The following is a 23,582-nucleotide window of genomic DNA, read 5'->3' as shown; positions in this document are numbered from 1 at the left end:
CATTCTGGACTCCCTACTCTGGTGGACCCAGGAATCCATGGTGCGCAGTGGGTTCCCTTCAACGCTCCTCCCCCCTCACTGACGCTAGTCACCGATGCGTCCGACCTGGGATGGGGTGCACACCTAGGGTGCCACAGAACTCAGGGCCTCTGGTCCCCTTCTGAACGGTCCCTGCACATCAACGTCCGGGAACTGTGGGTGGTGAGGAGGGACTGCGAAGCATTCCTACCGAGGCTGGGGTACTTATGCCCCGCCATGGCGGCGCCACTCCAGGGGGCGCCCCGCCGGTGCTACGGGTACCGCTAGGGAAAACGCTCCGGAAGACGTGGTGCACATGGCGCGCACACCTACTTCGAATGGACATGAGCAACACATCTCGAAGAACAACAGTTACTGGTAAGTAACCGTTCTTTTATATTCTTTTTGGTATGGTACGTTCCAGTAATTGGGAACAACTTTTTCCATTACTATATTTTTTTCTTTTTACTTGCATCATGTCACAGGTGGTGGTAATTCCTTGTGGCATCACAAATACACTTTCTGAAGTGGACAAAGAGGCACTGATGAAGAAATGTAATGAATATCTTAAAAGGCTGCTCCAAGTCAATGTCCGTGCGCGTGCTGACTTAAGAGACAACTACTCACCTGGTTGGAAGTTCAATCACTGGGAGCTTAAGGTAAGTCTTTTCAGTGCACCTTAATGTACGTTCACGTGGACTATTTTGTAGTCTCTACAGGTCATTATTTTCTCTCTAGTCTAGTAAAAATAGTCAGTTGTTGATTTAGCATGAATTGATATAACTATTGGTGACGTGTGTTTTGAAATTTCATAAAAGCTTAATTGAAGAAAAAAGGCAGTTCTAAGACAGCAGATTCTCATCTAGAAAAAATAACTACCTTGGACAAGAGATGTCTTCAATTTTAGAACACATTTATGTGTTTAGCACAGTTTCTAAATAAATATTTTACGTCCAAGAGATGTGCAAAAGATTGGGCAGCTTTTCCATTGAACTCTCTGTAGGTAGCCATGTATTATTTACATGTATAGTGTCATCTGGAAAGAATCATCCAAACCAAAGAAAACTATTTCTGTTTCAAACACCATCAGAGGAATATAAAATTGGTATAATTCAAGATAATAAAAACTAGGCAGTAGAAATTACAAAGGTATAATTGAGAATTAATAGTTTTAGGCTTGCCCCAATCCTGAATGTTTCAAGTAGTAAGGCAGCAAAACAATTATCTGATTAATCATCTGAGTGAGACAAAGAGAAATAAAAATTGTGTAACGTGAATCCATACGGAAAAAAGCATCTTAGTAGATGAAACTGTACTCTTTTCAAAAGATCTGACTAGTTCTGCAGTTTTCATTAACTAAGTATTGCATTATTTTTGCTTATAGGGTGTTCCTATTAGGCTTGAAGTGGGACCACGCGATATGAAGAACTGTCAGTTTGTAGCTGTCAGAAGAGACACAGGAGAGAAGATGACATTTGCTGAACACGAGGCAGAGGATAAACTGACACACATTTTGGAGGAAATCCATGCTAACCTTTACAATAGGTTAGTCTAAAAGGAATAAATCATATGGCATCTGAGACAGATGCAACTTAATTTAACTGTAGAAGAGATTTTTTTCTCAATTAGATTTACCTATGGAGGAAAGTCAACCCTAACCATAGACAAGTCTTCTCTGTGCTATTTCATTTTTCAGTCTGAGAAGCTCATTCTGAGTCAGTCACAAAAACTTTCCCAAATGTTCTGTGAAATGGGTGGTCAACATATGAAAATTCATGCAAGTTCAGATCTTCAAGTTATGATTAATCCAGTATTCATATGGTACTGACATCTAAACATAAGCCTCCAATATTTTTCTGATGTGGGGCGCTATGCACGGGTGTAGTACTGGAAGGTTTTTAGAATCTCTTAATCGCAGAATTTTATGATGATGTTGGTGCTTACGTGTAGCTCTATGATAACATTTTCAAAAGCATCCAGTTCCCCTTTCAAAAGACTGATAGGCACCTACATCCTGTTGAATTTCACTTTGGAACGTGTTGCTATTCACTCGTTTGGAAATCTTATTGTAGCTATTATGTATGGCAAATCTGTGCAACAAGGTGATACATACGAATACAATTTTCATATTTTTGAGGCCTGGGTATGTGAGAGGTACAGAGTTGTAAACCTGGTAAAGGCAGGTGTGGTTTTCCAATTCAAAGACATTATAAGGTCATATTTGATATAAACCTGTCTATCTTTGGAGTATCAATTGACTAAGAAATTTAAATGTCACGAAACTATCTAACCAAAAGAGGTAAATGAGATTTGATTACTACTATAGTTAGGTTTAGCTTTCATGCATTATTACAGTACCCTCCCCTCAATTACAGCTGTCTTAACAAGGAAATCAACTTAATGGGGCATCTCTGAGATGACCCGGTGGTTGTGATTAGCTTTTCTGTGACTTCATCTCTTACCAGTTCCACTAGAGTTTTTAGTCCCTCCATATCAAGATACAAGACTGTACATTTTCAAGTACATAAAAGGTTGTTACAAGGAGGAGGGAGAAAAATTGTTCTTAATCTCTGAGGTTAGGACAAGAAGCAATGGGCTTACATTTCAGCAAGGTAGGTTTAGGCTGGACATAAGGAAAAACTTACTGTCTGGTTACATAAGCACTGGAATAAATTGCCTAGGGAGGTTGTAGAATCTCCATCATTTGTCTGTTTTGCTCTTTGAAAAATCTTCAAATGCCTGTCAGGGACGGTCTTGATAAAATTTAGTCCTTCGTGAGTGCAGGGAACTGTACTAGATAACCTTTTGAGGTCCCTTGCAGGCCTATGATTCTGTGGTATGTTTCCTTGCCTGTTGGCTAATATTTTGTTTTTTCCACACCAGCTGTCCAGGCTGAGCATATTTCAGCTGTCCTTGCTGTACTCACTGAGATGGTAACCTCAGTTCTGTTGCAATACAAATAGTAGTACTATCTTCCAACCAATCTGGGCATGTCTAATAATGTGATGGTATTGCAGCAACCTGTAAATAAAGGTATCTTTAATTCATCAGAATGTCTTCTGTTGAGAACAAAAGTCATGATTAGGAAGATTCTACCATCTTTGTGCTTTTTCTTTTCTAATTTGGTGTTCTATGACTTGGCACAGTTGGTTCTCTTGGTAACTTGGTAACACACATGTCTATCTTCACTTCTTTTCTTGTCTTAGAGCTTTTGAAGACCTAAAAAATTCTATGGTGGTGGCCAATACTATGGAAGACTTTCAAAAAGAACTTGAGTCAGGAAAGGTAAGGAGATACTTACACAGATGTTAGTACATTCAGTCTTTAAACATTGTTAAAACATTTTCCTATCCATTATTGGCCTGCTAGGGAGTAGATGCATTCACAGCCAAATAAATGCATTTACTATTTGAATCAAACTTGTTTTCACATGCGAAACTTTACACTTAGAAGTTGGCAACAAACTAACTTTCTCAAATACAGCAGTAATTGGTTACCATCTCCTCTACTAAAGCACAGTTTTGGTATCATTTTCTACAGTATTAATATTAAAAACATTATAGTCAGGCATGAGAGGTGACAAGACCACTGAAGGCAACTTTACATACCTGTTATCAAACTGCAACATTTATTTTAAATGAGTGTTCTGCTTTTTCAGCAGGAAATGACTGTAGCAGATCTTAATACAAATATATTTTATTCACATTAAGATAAGATGCTATAATTATTCCACTACAAATAGTAAAATAAATTCAGAAATAATTACATTCTGAGTCCAAAGTACTTACCACTTATGTCAAAGAGAACTGGCTGTTCTGACTTCCTCAAACTATTGAGTGCCTTGACTGGTGCTGGGCATCAAGAAGTTAAGATCGGTAATGTAATAAGACTGAGTTATATTACATTCTCAGGTAAGAGCATTAGCAAATTTATGAAAAAAAATTGATGGAGCAAGTGACATCTAGAGGAGAGATTAAGACTCTGTTTTTAATGTTTTTAATGTTTAAGAAATCTTTTTTGTTCTTCCTCTGAGGTGGATCTTGAACTGCCATTGATTGATTTAAGGAGATCCCACTCTTGAAGTTTTCTATTACTCAGATCCCGCAGCATGTGAAATCATTTGAATAAATGTTCTTGTCATTTAGTTAATGACTAAGAATCCCTATTGATACAAGACTGTTAACTGAGAGATCTCTATATATATTGAAAAAAAGGTTTTCCCAACATGTGACAGAATGACATCATCAGGCTCTCCAGCCGCAAAAGCGGCCAGAGGGGGTTGGCAAGCGTAGCAAGCAGGGGCCACAGCACCCTACTAATATAAAAGAAAAAATATTTAAAAAGTGGAGTGCCAAGTTGGCTCTACTTCTTAATGCCCACTCTCTTGCTGAACCTGTCCTTTCAGGGTTAGGTAGGTACTGGGCCAGTGGGATTTATATTAAATAGAAAAGAAAAAACTTACTCGTGTGTTACTGCCATCCACCCTTCCTATTTATTCTGTTTTCCTGTAATTTGTCATACACGCTTATTTGCACATTGTCTTAAATTAGATTGTACTTTCTTCATAGAGGAGACTGATTCTGTCTATGCAGCAAATAGGGACATGACCTTGACTGAGAGATGTTTTTTCACAAAATAATGGTGTTTTTTAAAAAATCTGATTTTTGCCATCACTTCAGAAGCTAAATATAGGTCAGGTTATTTTGGATGATAGATTTGTGTTCAGCCTCCTGATTTTGAAGTAACATTTCACATATGCAAATCCTTTCCAAAACCCGCTTACATTTCACTTATGCAAAACCTACCTGATGCTAGTTATAATAGCCTTTTTGTATTTGTCCCACAAATATTCATAATGATTTTGCTATATATTGATGCAATATCAATTTTTGCTTTTAAAAATGTCCATCTCCCCCAGTGCCTATAGGATAAAGGAGAAAGATGAAAAAACGGGCTAAACTCAGGCAATTGATGACAGAGACTGTAGTGTAGTCATAGCCTTAGTTACAAAATAAGCTCAGGAAAAAAAGGTGCAAAAAATAAAAATGCAGTTTAAATCAAATACATAAAATATAGCTGTATTATAAGCAAATTGTCATTGATTAAGGGTTCTCTAGGATCTCCTTGCATTTACTTCCACCTCAGAGCCTCAAATCACAATGACTTCTATGAAGATATCTGGGCAGAGAGCACTGTGAGAAATGACTAACCTAGCAAGTTCTGCAGCTGGGCTAGTACTTAGTCATAAATTTCAAATTTGTAAATAAAACATTATAAAGTAGTTGTACTTTGATATGGAAAATAAACAGTGTAGTGAAAGTTTATTTGGAAAAGAGAATGTTCCATCTCTGAAGTTATAATCTGTGTAACTAGATCTAAAGAATAAAAGTTTGAGGCACTTCATCTCATGAATGTTTGTGTCCATTTGTGTATACAATTGTACAAAGCAAGTAATACAAATATGAAAGTAATACGTTTTAATGGGAGGCCTCTTCTTATAATCTCTTAATTAAGACCTTGCTATGTTGCATTGACCATACAAGATTTCCCAAGCTAATTTCCCATATGCCATGCCTACCTGTGTTTGGGATGTTTATTCCTTTTAGATTATAAAATCTTTGAGATGTGGATTTCTTTGCTTGTGTGCCCTAATAAATAATAATTACATAGGAAATTTAATGAAGATGCATGAATGATCTTCAACAGCACTTAAACAAAACTCATATTTAGCAAGCTACAAAAATTAACACAAGCACAGAATAGTAGGCACTAGCATTAGACATCTACTAGTCCCTCCTCCAAGAGCTTTTAGACTGCAGGTAAACTATTCTGCTTTATCAAAAGTCAGACTTTCAGACGAACTTTCTACTTTCCAGCTCTCCCTTAGGCATGATTGTGCAGCCAGATTTTGTTCCACTTCAACTATTCCCGCTGAGCTACACTGAAAATTATTCCTGTTGTAGGTGCTGAATATTGTCAGAAATCTGGTTTTAAAGTCTAAGGTGTTAGATGTATAATGGTAGGGTTTGGGGGTGTCTCAAAGTAAAAGAATAGAATGTGTTACACTATATATATTTTGCCTTTTTTTTTTTTTTTTAAGATTGTGCAAATTCCTTTTTGTGGAGAAATGGAGTGCGAGGACTGGATTAAGAAAACTACTGCCAGGTAACTGTGTTACTGTCGAATTGAAGAGCACTTGCCCAGTTTGAAAGTTAAATGTATTTGAGTATAAAACAACATGAAAGTAATGTTTCCTTAGAGCAATAAGAGTCAGACATCAGAGGTTCAGGAGACAAATTACTGATTGGCTTTACCCAAAAGAGCCACAGTAATATGAATTCATGGTTTCATTTACTGTATTACTAGATTAGCAGATATACCTGGCATGGCCCAGGTCCTTCAGGGCAGGAGGCTGGCGGTGGGGGGTGCAGTACTTAGGGCCCCTTGGGAGTGCAGGAGGCTAGGGGTATGCAAGAGTGAGGGGTGGAGGAAGGGCTCAGGATGGGAGGTACCATTCAGCACAGGCCTTTTCTCTTCCTGCCATGGCCACTAGGGGCTCTTTTCTCTCTCTCTCCTCTTGCACCTCCCCTCCCAGTGCTGAGCCAGTGCCTGGGAGGGGGGAAAATGTTTGGGGCATGGTGGGCTACTTGGTATGCTGGCAGGCAAGATGGTGAAGCACCAGTCCTGCTGGCTACTCCCTTGGTGACACAGCTGCCCCAGTGGACACAAGGCTGGATAGCTCTCCCCTGTGCCCCTCTGTCCCAAGTGGACACTCTCATATTGTATCTATCTTGCTTTAAGTTAGGAGAAGCTGCCTACCAAATTTGGTGGTGCTAGCTCTTATCGTTTAGGAGGGGTTCTAGAACAAAGGGAGTAGATTTCAGCCGCACACCCTGTTCACACGCGACATGTGCAATGCGGCTCTTGCGCATGCGCAGTACAGGGCTGGCAAGCGATTTTCACCGCCATTTGTCAAGCTGTGTGTGTGTGTGTGTGTGTGTGTGTGTGTGTGTGTGTGTATCCGTGTATCCCACACAATATGACAAACATTTAGTGATTATTCTCACAGAAAAATGACTGACCAAGTATTGTTGTATGAACTCTTAATTGGTTAGAAAGTAAGAATGACTATACTGGGTCAGACCAGAGATCCATCTAACCCAGTGTCCTGTCCTTTGGTAGTAGCCAACACCCGGTGCTTCAGAGGGAATGAACAAAACAGGTAATCATCAGGTGATCCATCCCCTCTTGCCCATACCTAGCTTCTGGCAAACAGAGCCACTTGAGACTTGCAAGCCTCAGTCTGAATCTCATTTTTTCAGAGACCCTCTGCATAGGATTCTCACTCTTAAGTAGCAGGGCGCTACTTCCTTAGCCACAGAGCTTCTAGCCTAATGAAGTACTCATTGTGCATGAGATTTCTTTTTTGTAAATCCCTTGGGATTCATGAATATTAAATTTGTTTCTATTTCAGGGATCAAGACCTTGAGCCTGGTGCCCCATCTATGGGAGCAAAAAGTCTCTGCATCCCCTTCAAGCCTCTCTGCGAGCTGCAGCATGGAGCAGAATGTGTCTGCGGCAACAACCCTGCCAAGTTCTACACCCTCTTCGGTCGTAGTTACTAAATTACGAGTAAAAGCACCTTGTTCCTTATCTTTGAGCTCAACTTTTTTTAACAAGACTGAAATCTCCCCAGAACTTATCAGTTTCGACACTTTTTAAATAAATCAGAAAAACAAAGCCATAAGAAAGCATATCCCCTTCCCCCCCCCAGTTGTCAGTCTTAGACTAGCAGTAATGCACAGACTTTTCTGTAAACATCTCTAATAATAAATATGTATTGTGAGCTATAATATGGTGTTCTGTTTGTGTTTGGTGAAAGATTTGGGTTTTCTTTGCTTGCTTTCTCCTTGTTTGTGTGTGGGAGGAGGAATGTTCTCTTATATACAAATCATAGTTTTTTTGTGGGAAAACCTAAAGTGTTGTAGATGATGTAACTAAACCAAGGTAATGATTAAACTATTCTGCACCAAGTGTTGGCACATATTAAAAGTGATATAGAAATAACTGGGAGCTAGGAATTCTAAACTATGGGTTACCATTAACTTACCAGGTGTCTGGCTTTGAACAAGATGCTTAATTACTGTTCCTCAGTCAAACTAGAGATGATGTTTACTTGTCTCATTGGGATTGCAGGGGTTAATGAATGTTAACCCTTGCAAAGTGCTTTAAAAATGCAATGGTAGGGTGATAATTGCATTATTTTGTTATTTTAATATTTTGGCCAGTTTTTCAAATAACCTGTTTTTACCTCCATTCCTCTCTCCAAAATAGAAGTCATTTGAAGCAGCGAGGGAGTAACATGGGTCAGAAAAGCACCAAAATCAGTGTAACAGGCTGAAGCCTCACCTCTGTAGCATGTTGCTGTGGGGATCATAAAGACCCCTTCTCTGGTCTTACAGAGGAATGGAAGGAGCCAGCAAGATACTCCTGCTCTGACCAACTTCTGAGTGAAAATCAACTTGGCATTGACTGCTTCTCGCACCAGTTTCCCTTGCTCTGATTAAATCAGATTGGGGGGAGGAGGAGAATTAGCCACGGGTAACATGGCTCATGAGAAGCAGGTGTAGAAAGTGGCTAGAAGTGCAGTTCAGATGGCACAGATTCAGTGCATTTTTCTGGATCCTGGGCTTCCAAACTTAGCATCCTGCAGGGAGAATCAGCAAACTTAAACATGGAGTTTTGATCCTTAGATAAGCTTGTCTCCTGCATGTGTTTCCTGGATTGCACTTTGATTGAGGTTACATGGATCCAAAATGTAGTCTTTCCAGTCAGAGAGCCTGAGTGCTATACAGCAGCTTTTTTATGAGACACAAGCTATGCTTTTTTACTGTTAGTTTAACCTAGGATCCACTGCTGTTCCTTTCATGCTATTTCAAATAAGGAAAATATCTCTTTTGACTATATCTGACAAGTTCTAGCTCAAGAGAACTTGTGCTGATAAAATTCTGAAATCAAGCCCCATGGTTTTGTTTTTGGCAGAAGTGTAGCAATCAGACGGTGATGGCTTTTGCTGCTTCAGGCATCAGTGGGTTATGAATACTTAAACTTCAAAAAGGATTGTCCAGAAATATGTGCATACTGGAACTAATTGTCAAGGAAATAGAGTAATTGCAATGTCAGATCAAATCAGTGGTACATCTAGTGGTTTCAGGGCAAGGTGTATGTGGACAGTTATTGAATAATCTCAGAACAAAGCTTCCTAATTCCTATCAGTGGTTGTCTTCCTGCCTTAAAGTGTTTGCCTCGATCCCAATTCCAGAATCCATCCCCCTCTCTCTGTTTAGAAAAACCCACTCTTCTGCCATAACTGTGGGTGTTCTGTATTGAATCATTTTGAATTGACCTATGCAACAAATGATAGCTATGTTGTTCTTGCAGGAATCTACCATTAGACATTCTTTTAATTGCTATTCTGCCCAGAAGCTCTAATTGGGAAGCCCCCACTATTATACGTATGAACCTGGTGCCTGCCACATTATAAAGCTTTAATTATTTGTTTTAAAACTTGCCATTTGATTATGATACTGCACTCCCAACTAACTGGGCGTTTAAATCAAACTCAGAATACTACATTATACATCCATTAATGACTTGTCTGAGTAGCCCTATACCTGCTTTCAACTATTCTCTCCTCTGTGGTGGAGTTTAGAAGACAGACTGAGGTCCTGCCAGTTTTTTGCACAGCATGGAAATAAAGCACCTAAGAGCAGAATATAAAATTGAAATACATGATATTAATGGGGGAGAGCAGAAGATACTATTTTTTAAAATTTTTTAGAAAGGAAGAGGTTCAGGGATCACCTCAGACCACAATATATGACCGTACTTCCTGGCAAACAAAAACTATTCACAATGCATAGAATTTTTTGGCTGAGAATGAAAATAATTTTGAGTGGGGTGTGTGTGTGTGGGTGGTGGTTTTGTTGTTGGTGGTTTTTTGGGGTTTTTTTGTGCAACTGGATCAAGATAGCATAGAAATATAGAAGAATTATTCCTCCTGACACCCGAGATAATCTGGGCATAAATCTCCTTTATGTCCAATTTATGCTGGTAAACTAATTGTTTACCTTGTTTGACTGATTGCTGTGGAGATGCTAGTATTATCTCTGCTATTCATGTTTAAGTTTTTTGTACATTAGATGCCCTGGCAAATTGATTTTTTTCTAATCCTCCCATCAGTTTATCGGGGAAGTTTTTCCCAACGTCCAACCTAAACTTCCCTTGCTGCAATTTAAGGCCATTGCTTCTTGTCCTAACTGTCAGGGTGGTTAAACACTGGAATACATTTCCTAGGGAGATTGTGGAATCTCCATCACTGAAAATATTTAAGAGCAGGTTGGTTAGATACCTATCAGGGATGATCTGACAGTGCTTGGTCCTGCTGTGATGGTAGGGGACTGGACTCTGACCTCTTGAGGTCCCTTCCAGTTCTAGGGTTCTATGAAGTCTACTTAGAAAAAATAGTCTCTTGTTATTTAGGCAACTTTTCCAGAAAACCAAATGCAGAAAAGAATGGTTGTTAGAGGTTATGATTGGCAGAGAGAGGAGCACCATCTATTTCTGCATCTGCCACTGATTTGCAGTACAATGGTGAGTGACTTAGCTTTTCTATACCTGGATGAGAATAATATAACGCCTATATTTGGAAAGGACTTGGAAAGAGGTAAGATTTTCAGATTTTCCTAGATGTGATAGCTGATGAAATCCTTCATCAAGTAGTTGCTGAACCAACAAGGGGGGATGCTATTTTAGATTTGGTTTTGGTGAGTAGCGAGGACCTCATAGATTAAATGGTTGTAGGGGACAACCTTGGCTCGAGTGATCATGAGCTAATTCAGTTCAAATTAAATGGAAAGATAAACAAAAATAAATCTGAGACTAGGGTTTTTGATTTCAAAAGGGCTAACTTTAATAAATTAAGGAAATTAGTTAGGGAAGTGGATTGGACTAAAGAATTTATGGATCTAAAAGTGGAGGAGGCCTGGGATTATTTTAAGTTAAAGTTGCAGAAGCTGTCAGAAGCCTGTATCCCAAGAAAAGGGAAAAAAATTTATAGGCAGGTGTGTTAGACCAAGCTGGATGAGCAAGCATCTCAGAGAGGTGATTAAGAAAAAGCAGAAAGCATATAAGAAGTGGAAAATGGGAGGGATCAGTAAAGAAAGCTACCTTATTGAGGTTAGAGCATGTAGGGACAAAGTGAGAGAGGCTAAAAGTCAGGTAGAGTTGGACCTTGCAAAGGGAATTAAAACCAATAGTAAAAGGTTTTATAGTCATATAAATAGGAAAAAAAAAAAAGTAGGACCACTAATTACTAAGGATGGAGTGGAGGTTAAGGATAATCTAGGAATGGCCCAATATCTAAACAAATACTTTGCTTCAGTCTTTAATGAGGCTAATGAAGAGCTTGTGGATAACGGTAATATAACAAATGGGACTAAAGATGTGGAGGTAGATATTACCATATCTGAGGTAAAAGCCAAACTTGAACAGCTTAATGGGAGTAAATCGGGGGGCCCAGATAATCTTCATCCAAGAATATTAAAGGAACTGGCATATGAACTTGCAAGTCCTTTAGCAAAATTTTTTAATAAATCTCTAAACTCAGGGGTTGTGCCACTTGACTGGAGAATTGCTAATATAGTTCCTATTTTTAAGAAAGGGGGAAAAAAAGTGACCCGGGTAACTATAGGCCTGTTAGTTTGACATCTGTAGTATGCAAGGTCTTGGAAAAATTTTTGAAGGAGAAAGTAGTTAGAGACATTGAGGCTAATGGCAGTTGGGACAAATACAACATGGTTTTACAAAAGGTAGATCGTGCCAAACCAATCTGATCTCCTTTTTTGAGAAAGTAACAGATGTTTTAGATAAAGGAAATGCAGTGGATCTAATCTACCTCGACTTTAGTAAGGCATTTGATACAGTACCACATGAGGAATTACTGGTTAAATTGGAAAAGATAGGGATTAACATGAAAGTTGAGAGGTGGATAAGCAACTGGTTAAAGGGGAGACTACAGCGGGTTATATTGAAAGGTTGAACTGTCAGGTTGGAGGAAGGTTACTAGCGGAGTTCCTCAGGGATCAGTTTTGGGGCCAATTTTATTTAATGTTTTTATTGCTGACCTTGGCACCAAAAGTGGAAGTGTCCTGATAAAATTTGCGGATGACACAAAGTTGGGAGCTATTGCCAATTCAGAAAAGGATCAGGATATCATACAGGAAGATCTGGATGATCTTGTAAATTGGAGTGATAGCAATAGGATGAAATTTAATAGTGAGAAGTGTAAGGTTATGCATTTAGGGATTAATAACAAGAATTTTAGTTATAAACGGGGGACACACGAGTTGGAAGTAATGGAGGAGGAGAAGGACCTTGGAGTCCTGGTTGATTATAGGATGACTATGAGCAGCCATTGTGACATGGCCGTGAAAAAGGCTAATACGGTCTTGGGATGTATTAGGCGAGGTATTTCCAGTAGAGATAAGGAGGTGTTAGTGCCATTTATACAAGGCATTGGTGAGACCCCATTTGGAATACTGTGTGCAGTTCTGGTCTCCCATGTTTAAGAAGGATGAATTCAAACTGGAACAGGTACAAAGAAGGGCCACTAGGATGATCCGAGGAATGGAAAACCTGTCTTATGAAAGGAGACTTAAGGAGCTTGGCTTGTTTACCTTAACCAAAAGAAGGCTGAGGGGGGACATGATTGCTCTCTTTAAATATATTAGAGGGATAAATACCAGGGAGGGAGAGGAATTATTTAAGTTTAATACCAATGTGGACACAAGAACAAATGGATATAAGCTAGCTAGTAGGAAGTTTAGACTTGAGATTAGACAAAGGTTTCTAACCATTAGAGGAGTGAAGTTCTGGAACAGCCTTCTAAGGGAAGTAGTGGGGGCAAAAGATCTATCTGGTTTCAAGATTAAACTAGATGGGTTTATGAAGGGGATGGTTTGATGAGATAACATGATCTTGGTAACTAATTGACCATTCATTATCAGTGGGAAATAGGTCAATGGAGGGATGATAGGAGTTGTTATAGAGAACTTTCTGGGTGTCTGGCTGGTGAGTCTTGCCCACATGCTCAGGGTTTAGCTGATCGCCATATTTGGGGTCGGGAAGGAATTTCCTCCAGGGTAGATTGGCAGAGACCCTGGAGGTTTTTCGCCTTCCTCTGTAGCATGGGGTACAGATCACAGCTGGAGGATTCTCTGCATCTTGGGGTCTTCAAAGTATTTGAAGGCTTCAATATCTGAGATATAGGTGAGAGGATTATTCTAGGAGGGGTGGGTGAGATTCTGTGGCCTGTACTGTGCAGGGGGTCAGACTAGATGATCATAATGGTCCCTTCTGACCTTAAAATCTATGAGTCTCTAAGTTTCTCTTCAGTAATTTGGGAATCTTTCTTGTGAATTGTACCTCACAAATACCAATCCCATGAAAGGAACGGATGATGGAAATATGTGGTAAATGGGTTATTCTCCTAGCAATAGATCCAAAATCTTGGCACAGCACTTGGGTTGTGTCTGGAGTCCAACCTACCCTGGTTGTTTAATGATGTCCCCACTTTCCTCTTGCTGAGCTCTCTGTCTCTTGCAGTCACACAGTTAAAACTCATTAAGTTAATGGAAAGCTTCTTGAAAGTGGAGTTGTCTCTTGCCTGAAAGTTCTCTTAAGCACTATGCCATTCTTTATTCAATACCTACCTCTTCCCTCTGCTCTGGATGTCCTGTGTTTGTCTCCATCTATTCCGATGAATACCAAAGAAAGCTAAATGTAGATGCATGAGGTTGTAGAGCAAAATACACTTTCAAAGTACCCAGCATCATGCAATACGGAACAACACGGGAAAGAAAAGAGGAGGAACCATGGGAAAGACATACATTTCAGTGTATTCACTGGAATGAGCCAAAGCCTCACAGAGACTGTTTGGAAACTTAATTTGCAGTATTTTGCACAAGTTCCAAATTGATTAAATCTTTGCCAAGATGGCTAAAATAATAACAATTTTTGGATTTGTTCCCCTTACACAGCAATCACTTTAAGAGGAGTTTCCCCTCGGTCTCTCACTACTAAAGTGAATGAATGGCCCGTGTTAGAAAAAGGAAGTAACTATTTTGCTAGCAGCATCAATTATATTTAGAGATTTCAGGTGTTCTGTTCAAATCCAGGTCTTAGTTCTCAGTGATATGCTTAAACCAACACCTAACTCTGCTCCCAGAGAAATCAAGCTGAGTGCTTTTTCAAAATCCCAATGATATAACACAGACTTAAGCAGTAATAATCACAGGTATCTGTTTCATAATTAATTGAATGAGCATAGCCCACTATTCAGATGCTGAGCGTGGTTGTACTTGTAATAGATTAGCACTAGATGGAAAAGAACCAACTGGAATGTAAATATGAATTAAACTTTGAAACTAAGATGTGAAGTGATCCACGCAAGGAGGAACATCAGTATAAACATTATTTTCAGGTGGGTGCCCAGAACACGGGGGTAGCTGTCCAAAGGGTTGCTGAGAACTTTGGGAAATGGTGGAAAATGAAATGCACCATTAAACCTGGAACATTGTAACGAGTAAAGATCAAAAAGCCAAGAGGTTGGTACAATGATGAAATGATCAGCAACCAGATGTTAATCTTAATGGCAGGTTTTGTTAAATACCTGCAAATGATGGGCTTAAACAGGATAGACATCACAAATCCCTCAGGGTATCCCTCTTCTGAGAGAGGAATGCAAATGCAGGTGAACAAAATGAAGCGTGGATTTGGATTTCCTGTGCTTCATTTTCATAATCATGTCTGGCTGCTATTTCGAAATACCCTATTTTTTGGGGGGGGGGGGGGAACGCTGTGCAAACGTTATTTTGAGGAAAAAAACTTATTTCGAAATAACCCTTAAACCTCATTTTATAAGGAGTATTGGTTATTTTGAAAAGGGTTTTTCTCAAAATAACTGCGTCTACACAGCGTTTTATTTCGAAAAAGGGTATTTCGAAATAGCAGCCGGACATGATTATGCAAATGAAGCATGGGAAATTCAAATCCACGCTTCATTTGCAATTTTGTTCACCTGCATTTGTATTCCTCTCTTGAAAGAGGAATGCAGAATAGACATACCCTCAACAAGAGCAGACAATGATAGATGGGAATTGGAGATGAACTTTCTGATTGCAAACTATTAATATCTATCAAAATGCATGCAGGCCCTGGCCATAAACCATACAACGTTATTGTTTTCTTATCCATATTTGACTGTACTGCATGCTGTTTCCTTCCTCCGTTATCTCATGACTAAACTCATATGTACACAAATGGGGCAATTTCAGTTTAAAAAAATCGATTATAAAATCTTCAACACAGGGATGTTGTCATCTTTGATGTCGATCGCTTAGCCTACTTCTGACTGCTTCATTTCCTTTCCTGGAATCCTGGAGCTGAGTGCATGTGCGGACACACATTTGCCACGAAAATTCTAAAGGGGACCCATTGTAAGGTTTTCCATTTTCCTAGCTGTACAGGAGCAGGTTATTTTGATTTAGAACCAGCGTTAACTAGGATTCCTACAGCCTTCTCTTCTAGCTGGGGGCAGGTTTATAAGCCGAAAATAACGCCCACTGCCTACAAGTCTGGTTTCTATTAATACTCAGCTGGTACAGTTGGAGGCCAAATCTGTAGCAAGTGGCCTCCAAGTCCAGAGCTTTTGAGAATTAATTCCTATGCATGCAATTGTTAGTATTTCCCCTATGCATGTGTATATGTTAATCCTTGAAATGTGTGTATGCATAAATTAGGGCTCAACTAAGCCCTCTGTGAAAACTTGGCTTTTGGAGCATATCTTCATCTCTATCAGGCCCCTGGCATAAGTCATTTGCTCTGTTCCTAACAAACTATTTAACTCTCTCTCACTCCGGTTGTCAAATATCCATGTGTCTGTGGACAGAGGTAAATACTAAAAATGCTCGGCAATGGGAACACCTGAATCATCAAACTTTTCTATAACCTTTCTAATAAAGGTTCAGCTCATCACTTTTAAGCTTTCTGCTACACCAGTGGTTCAGTGTGAGGGCTAAGGTACTGTTGGTGGCAGTTAGTTAAAATTCTCTTGGTACTGGGGTTCAGCCTGGTGTCTCTCCCCCCTCGTTTTATTTGTAATAAATGAAGATGGTCCCCACACAGTGGAATGTTAGAGGAGTGGAAATGATGTTTTGGAGCAACCGTCACATGGTTAGCTGTTGCTAAACTGCCCTTTACACTGATTTTATTGTTTTAGTGCATCTTATAAAAGTGATTTCCAAACATGTATAACACTGATAAGTAGGAGGGGTTAGAGCTGTAGCCGCTAACTCTCCAGCTTCGTCTTAGAGGCAAGAGTAATCCCAGAGTGAGAGCACAGAAATGGGACGTTACTCAGGGAGAAGCAGCCGGCTCATCTTTATGTGTGTTGTGAGTCTTGTTCTCTTTGTGGTGGAGGTATCCGTAGCGTATGTTGGCAATTCCTTGGCTCTAGCATCTGATGCTTTTGCCGTCCTGTCTCACTTCATCTCCATGATTATCGGGTTACTTGGGGTCCGGTTCAGCTGCATCAGGTGGCACAAGAAGAGCACATTTGGCTTCCCCCGGGCAGATGTGGTAGGTGCCTTTGGCAATTCTGTCTTTGCCTCTGCTTTGATGTTCAGCATCCTAATTGAGGCAATTAAGAGGTGTCTCAATCCACAGAAGACCGAAGAGGCATTGCTTGTCCTCATTGTCGGACTTATAGGCCTACTCTTCAATGTGCTTAACTATGCTGTCTTTATGGACTGCTGTTACTGTGAGGCATCTGTTGTCCAAGAAGACATTGAAACAGGTAAACTAACACGCTTTCTAGACTGTCCAAAACCAGCTTTCCAAAGCGCTATTTGTCCATGAGCCTGGTGTCTATTTGCCATTTCCTTGTAACGAGCAAATAAAATATTTTTTCATCTTTTTGGTAATGATAGGGAGTAGATTGTGTGCCTGAGATGAGAAACACTTGTGCCTATTTTGAAAGTCTGCTTCCACCACAATTGTTTAATACATGTCTGAAGTGGTGTCCCAATGATGTACTTTTGAAAGCCTTCAAGCAGTGAGCAAGTGGGGAAAATCTCCCTATATTTCCTGCGTTGCCAAACTAGAATCAGGGCCTATCATTCTCCTATTGAGAGACGAATTGTCCAGATTTATCAAAGTCTGTGCCTGAGAGATGTTGAGGATCCCTGGGCAGAACTAAGAACTGTGAATGCTCCACATCTCTGAGATTATCCCTGGTGAAGTGGGCAAGCAGGGAATAATTGTAAATACTGCACAAAAGTTGTTGTAGTTTCTGTCCAAAGCACATTTGAGAAATGTTCAGGGTTTGTATATAATGACAAAGGGCTTGACTTAATGGCAAGAGGAGAATTATAAGCCTAATAATTTATTCCATCATTTAAAGGAAGATGTTTTTAAAAGCATCTGCAATTTGTTTTACCAGACTTACCATAGAGATGTTGTGTTTTGCAGAAGATGGAGTAGGTTTTGGAGATTCATGTTCTTTGATTTACACATTGAAAAAGAAATACAGATATTCTCTTTAAACCTCTTGATTCCTAATGAACATTCTGTTCACATTATGATGGCCAGTACCATTACCGTGGAATCTAAGACTCCTTAGTACGAGGTGCTGTGCAAATGCAGAACAAAACAACCATTCCTGTTCTAGAGAGCTTACCATCTTGGTATAAGAGAAGAGAAAATAGATTAAAACAGAGTGAAAAGAAACCAATGGACACCGATGGTCAGCATGATAGACAATGGTCTCAGCACACCTAGCTCAAACCATTTACTGTACTCTGCAAAAAGTTTACACAAAGTCTTTTTGTCACAATGGCACAGAGGGGCTATGGTATTTTCATTTTACTTTTCTTAGATTTTTTTTTTTTAATGTTTAAAAGAGAGAATTTCTCCACATTTGCTCTTAATTTTTTAGAGCAGCTAGTCTCGTCTACTTGACCAAAGGCAGCAAGATGCCCCTTTAAAGTAAAACTATCAAAATGAGAGCGGGAAGAGGGAATATGCATTTGATAGACTTTCTGCATCAATCAATAGTCTTGGGGACAAAGACACAGTGGGATAAAGCAAATGATTTATAAACCATGTTCTCGATGAGGCAAGATGTTGGCTTTAAAAAAACAGACAAATGCTGTTGAAATCTTTAGTGTTATAAGAGCCCATCTGTGACACCACCTACCTGAAATACCCTGTGAAAACAATTATATAACATGGTTGTGGCTAAAATCATAGGTATGGATTGGCATGGGGGTGCCAAAATCCTGCAAGAGAGGACCTGTTTTAAACATGTCTAAATATAAACCAAAGTATGACTTCTCTAGCACATTTGTTGATACAAGTATAAATCTTGCTTATTGCATGGTTGGGACCATAACTGTTACAATATCATGATGATAGATTGGGATTCTCAGTTTTTCTAGTGTAGACAATTTATATGCAGAGGGAGATACATAATAAGTCATTATCAGCAGAGATGCTCATCTAAATGTGCATTTGCTAAATGTTAAAGGACTAGATAGAGACTGAATTTGGCCCAAATGTTTCAGCTAACATCATTATTTCCCATTCCAGCTTTGTTAGAAACTGACATTTTCTATCCTATACTTGCATTCTTAGTCTTTTATACATTTCCTGTTGATGCATAGGCTTTCTGTTCATCACTAAAGACCCACTGACCTCTCCTAGTCACTTCTGGAAAAGATTTCTAGTCCAAATCTCTTCAAATTCTGCACTTACTGGTGTGTAATTATTTGCATGCACAGCCATGACAATTTGAGTTTCTGCTAGCTAGATAGTCTCTGTACATGCTTGAATTGAGTTAGTAGGGATATTTAATATCATCTTTGTTAATTTAGACCTCCCTTAGATTGTGCTGCTTGTTCTGCACCAGAAATCCCTGTCCTCAATTTGTGATGGCATGATAGTTTGTTACAGAAATGACTGTCATCCTAAGCATAGAGCAAGGACTTCAGTTGAAGAACAAGCAACAGTTGAGTGATTAAAATTAAAGGCAGACATTTTCAAAAAGAAGTAGGAGATTTGTCTTCATGTTGAAATTAGAGAGGGCTGTGTGGCTAAATCCTCAGGTCAACTTCAGAAATCTCAAAGGTACTTGTTTTATGCAATGCTTCCTGGAGTCAGAAAAGACAATCCACTGTTTTCCATTCCTTCAAATAAAAACATAAGGCCAAATTCAACTCTGAAATAATGGATAACTCCCATGGATTTCAATGGGAATTCAGTGGCTTATGCTGGGTCTGAATTTGGTCCATGTATTGTAGGCAACATTTGTAAAGGGTTTATTTTTATTTTTCCATAATGTGCCAGTGGTTCTTTAAAACTTGTTACAACACTTAGACATGCAAATCTTAACAAGATAAAAATGTTATGATTTGTAGTGAGAACCATTTGTCCTCTGCCCCTTTTCATCTGCCTTGTGCAGGTTCATAGCCTCACTGAAAAAAATCATACATCGGTAACCCAGGGCACTGAGAAGGGAGAGAGAAGTCTGCACTGCAGAGAGCAGTGGTTCTCAAACTTTTTGACCTGTGGCCCACCTGGCTTAATGCAAACCTTTCTGTGGGCCACCAGTTGCTAATGGAAACTTGCTGTTAATTACATAATTACACCTGAGCCATTTTGCCAATGCTGCAGCTTGGGAGAATGGTTAAATTTAACCAGTAAGAAAGGAAAAAGCAGTTGGTTAGAGTTGGTCCTGTTTTGGGCAGGGGGCTGGACTTGATGACCTCCTGAGGTCTCTTCTAGCCATAGGATTCTATGATTCTATGAAATCATATCTGACATATTTAAATTATTAAACAATAAGTGTTTTAACTTTCTCATGTTGATTTCAAATGATAAACTAAGTAAAATATTAATTTATGGCAACACAAAAAGTTCCCAATTTGGGCAGCTAGGACCTGATTTTTTTCCCCAAAGTACTTAATGTGTGTGTGTGTGTGTGTGTCTGTCTGTCTGTGTGTGTTCACATGTACAAAGAACTGCTCCCATTGACTTCAATTGTAGCTGTGCATGCTCAGGACATCAGGCCACAGCATGTCATGTCAGGCACTCAGGAAATGAGGGACATGCCATTTGTGCCCATCTGTGAAATCTAAGTAATTTGACTAGAAACACATAAGGACTCTGTAGCAGAGGCAGAAATAGAATTCAGTTCCCCATGGCAGCATTCAACTACCTTATCCATAAGATTCCTCCTCTTCCAGGAATCACCTGCCTCACTTACTATCAGTGGTCCCCAACGTGGTGCCCGCGGGTGCAATGGCGCCTGCTGGGACATTTCTGTGTGCCCGCCGAGTGACCTGGGCGCGCGGCGCAAGGGCGGCGCTGGCCCCGGGCATGTAGCACATGGGTGGTGGCAGTCCTGCCCCCGGGGGTGCGGCGCATGGGCTGTTCCAGCCCCTGAACATGGCATATTGGCAGCCCCACCCCTGGGTGCGCAGCACAGGAGCGCCCCGGCCCCGGGTGTGTGGCCTATGGGCAGCCCTCACCCTTGGGCATGCGGGACAGGAGCAGCGCCAGCTCCGGGAGTGCGGCGCATAGGTGGCGCCAGCATCGGGCGCACAGCGTGTGGGTGGCCCTGCCCCCAGGTGCATGTGTGGCCCCGCCCCGGGTGCCTGGCGCGTGAGCAGCCCCGCCCCTGTGTTCCGGGCAGCCCCAAAAGGTTGGGGAGCACTGTACTACATCACTTTCAACTTCCTCAAAAAATAAGGCAGAGGCTCTGACAACTGCCTCCTGTACTACACAATCTTGATTCATCCTCAGAGCAAGTCCATCCTGGGCAGTGAATGAGATAGGGATCCAGTGGAAAAATAGTATGTTGTGTCAATAGAAGATGTTTATAATACAATTACATGCACAGTCTTAGTTCTGGCAGATGATTCCTGTACGTCCAGCAAGATATCTGCATCTATTTACTTCTAAACAGCTTCAAGGGGCACATTTGGTGAATGCACACTCTTACGGGAAATCACTATGTCCCACTATATATGTCTCCAGAAAAGCAATAAATATTGAATTGGAGAAAGCATTCTTCCTGTCTGCCTTCATGCACTTTAGCTGTGTTTTATTTTGGTGGAAAAAAAGACAAAATCTGTCTGCAACAATCTATCTGAGCTGTTTATAAAATGGCTGGGATTGAAGGGACAAATCTAAAGCCATGTGGTGGAGAGTCTATACAGGTTTGGTGTAATGTGTATCCTTCTGAGATGAACACTCACAGTGCACTTAGAAACCTCCACAAGAGATGAGCTGGCACGTGAACCAAAGGCCAAATATTTGGAATAGATACTGTGCTTTCCTTGGCCCACCAGAACCTGAGTTTGTTGCATACTGGAAGGCTTACCTATTTTCCCAGGCCTTTGCAGAGGAGGGTAGGGTCAGGGGTGTGCTAAGGTGAGGTGTCAGTAGTACCAACAGACTGGGTGAGGGAGAAGGTTTTATGATGGAAATTGAAAAGACAACGAAATCGGTCTCTAGAGCTGTTTTATAAAATGGCTAGAATTGAAGGGGCAAACCTAATCCACCGATGAACATTGTGAACAAATTAGAATGAGCAACAATTCATTAATTAGAATATGAAAATATGCATTTTCTAGATAAAGCCATGTGGCTTTACACTTCATTGAATATACATTCCAATGCCTTCTGCTGTGCCATTTGAGATCTTCCATACACAGCTTAAGAACATGAAAATGGCCACACCGGGTCAGACCAAAGGTCCATCTAGCCCAGTATCCTATCTGCCAACCGTGGCCAATGGCAGGTGCCCCAGAGGGAGGGATCACAACAAGGAACCATCAAGCAATCCCTCCCCTGTCATCCATTCTGAGCCTCTGACAAAGGCTAGGGGCACCATTCCTACCCGTCCTGGCTAATAGCCCTGATGGACCTAACTCCATGAATGTATTTAGTTCAATGGTTCCCAATCTGTGGTCCATGGACCCTTGGTGGTATGCGGCGGTACTGCAGAGGGTCTGTGGAAAGTTTAAAAATAAGGATTGGGCCCACCACAATGGTCCTGATCCTTTTCTTTTCCTTTTCTTTTTTTCTTCCTGAGGGGGGAGAGAGGGGTCTGTGAAATTTTAATAGATTGAAAAGGAGTCCTCATACTCGAAAAGGTTGGGAACCACTGTTCTAATTCTTTCTTGAACCCTGTTAAAGTCCTGGTCTTCACAACTTCCTCTGGCAAGGAGTTCCACAGGTTGACTGTGCATTGTGTGAAGAAAAACTTCCTTTTGTTTGTTTTAAACCTGCTAGCTATTAATTTCATTTGGTGACCCCTAGTTCTTATGTTATGGGAACAAGTTAATAACTTTTCCTTATTGACTTTTTTCACACCAGTAATGATTTTATACTTCTGTCACTTCTTTTCTAAGATGAAAAGTCCCAGTCTTTTTAATCTCTCTTTATATGGCACCTATTTCAAACTCATTTTCATTTTTGTTGCCCTTTTCTGAACCTTTCCCAATGCCAACAGATATAGAAAAATCATTGCTAAAGCAGCAAGTGGACCTGCTGCTGAGTTTCATTTTTGGAAAACTCCCGCTGACTTCATTGGAACCAGGATTTTCCCAAAGGTTTGGTACTTGAGAAGAAAAATCTTTGAAGGAGACTTAATGGGTCAAGGGAGTAAATAATAATACCATGCATTTACAAAGCCATTTCATCCATAAAATTCAAAGTGTTTCACAAAACAGGTATCCATTTTTTTCCAAACAGGGAAACTGGCCCAAGGAAATTTATCTTGCCTGAAGTCAGTAATATAGCAATACAGTGGTAGAGAACATCCCACTTCTAGCTCAGACTGAAGCCAAAATTGGTAGTTATTAATTTGTATTGTTGTAGTGACTTTGACTTAGAGAACCAAGTTAGTCATTGGGCCCATTGTACTAGACATGTTCCATGTAATAAGAACATATAGTCTTCCCCAAAGAGCTCACAGTGAGGAGTAGCTTGTGACATGAATTGGTGGTCTCTCTCTGGTTCTTACCTGACTGGCATCCACGATATGTCTGGTACTAATTTGCATTGTTTGTGGTGGTCTCAGCAGTGAAACTGTTACTTTCCTGATCACAGTTGAAGCATAGTAGACAATGGAAAACTTGTACTGCCACTGTTGGTTCTTGTAACTGTTTAGTGAATAGGGAGGGTTTAAGCTCTAGGATTGTTAATGCAGCGATTTTCATGTGCTCTAAATCAATCTGCATTTTAAAAAGGGGAAAAACCCATTCATTGTATGTATTCACTGGTTTACAAACACACTTGCACCAGGTTGGATGGCCTGGAGAAATGTTTAGTGCGTGTAAAAGACTACCAGTGGTAACAGCAAAACTAGCAATCCTCCATTATAGCAGCGATAGCCTACAGATATTTCTAACGGTTACAAGCCAAATAGAACAACCATC

General features: G+C 40.2%; 1 protein-coding gene across 4 annotated transcripts in view; it reads left to right on the top strand.

Annotated features, from left to right (window-relative positions):
• Nucleotides 1-7,871, top strand: part of EPRS1 (glutamyl-prolyl-tRNA synthetase 1) — a 64,924-nt gene extending 57,053 nt beyond the window's left edge. For all 4 annotated transcript variants that reach the window (XM_075925213.1, XM_075925214.1, XM_075925215.1 and 1 more), the window contains 5 exons: nucleotides 504-677; nucleotides 1,403-1,563; nucleotides 3,225-3,303; nucleotides 6,119-6,183; nucleotides 7,493-7,871. In XM_075925213.1, coding sequence (XP_075781328.1) covers nucleotides 504-677; nucleotides 1,403-1,563; nucleotides 3,225-3,303; nucleotides 6,119-6,183; nucleotides 7,493-7,643 — 630 coding nt within the window. In that variant the 3' untranslated portion in view covers nucleotides 7,644-7,871. The remainder of the gene's footprint in view (nucleotides 1-503; nucleotides 678-1,402; nucleotides 1,564-3,224; nucleotides 3,304-6,118; nucleotides 6,184-7,492) is intronic.
• The last annotated feature ends 15,711 nt before the right edge of the window (nucleotides 7,872-23,582 follow it).

This window comes from Pelodiscus sinensis, chromosome 3 (assembly GCF_049634645.1).
Source record: "Pelodiscus sinensis isolate JC-2024 chromosome 3, ASM4963464v1, whole genome shotgun sequence".
NCBI lineage: Eukaryota > Metazoa > Chordata > Testudines > Trionychidae > Pelodiscus > Pelodiscus sinensis.
This window is presented reverse-complemented; position numbering and strand designations above follow the sequence as displayed.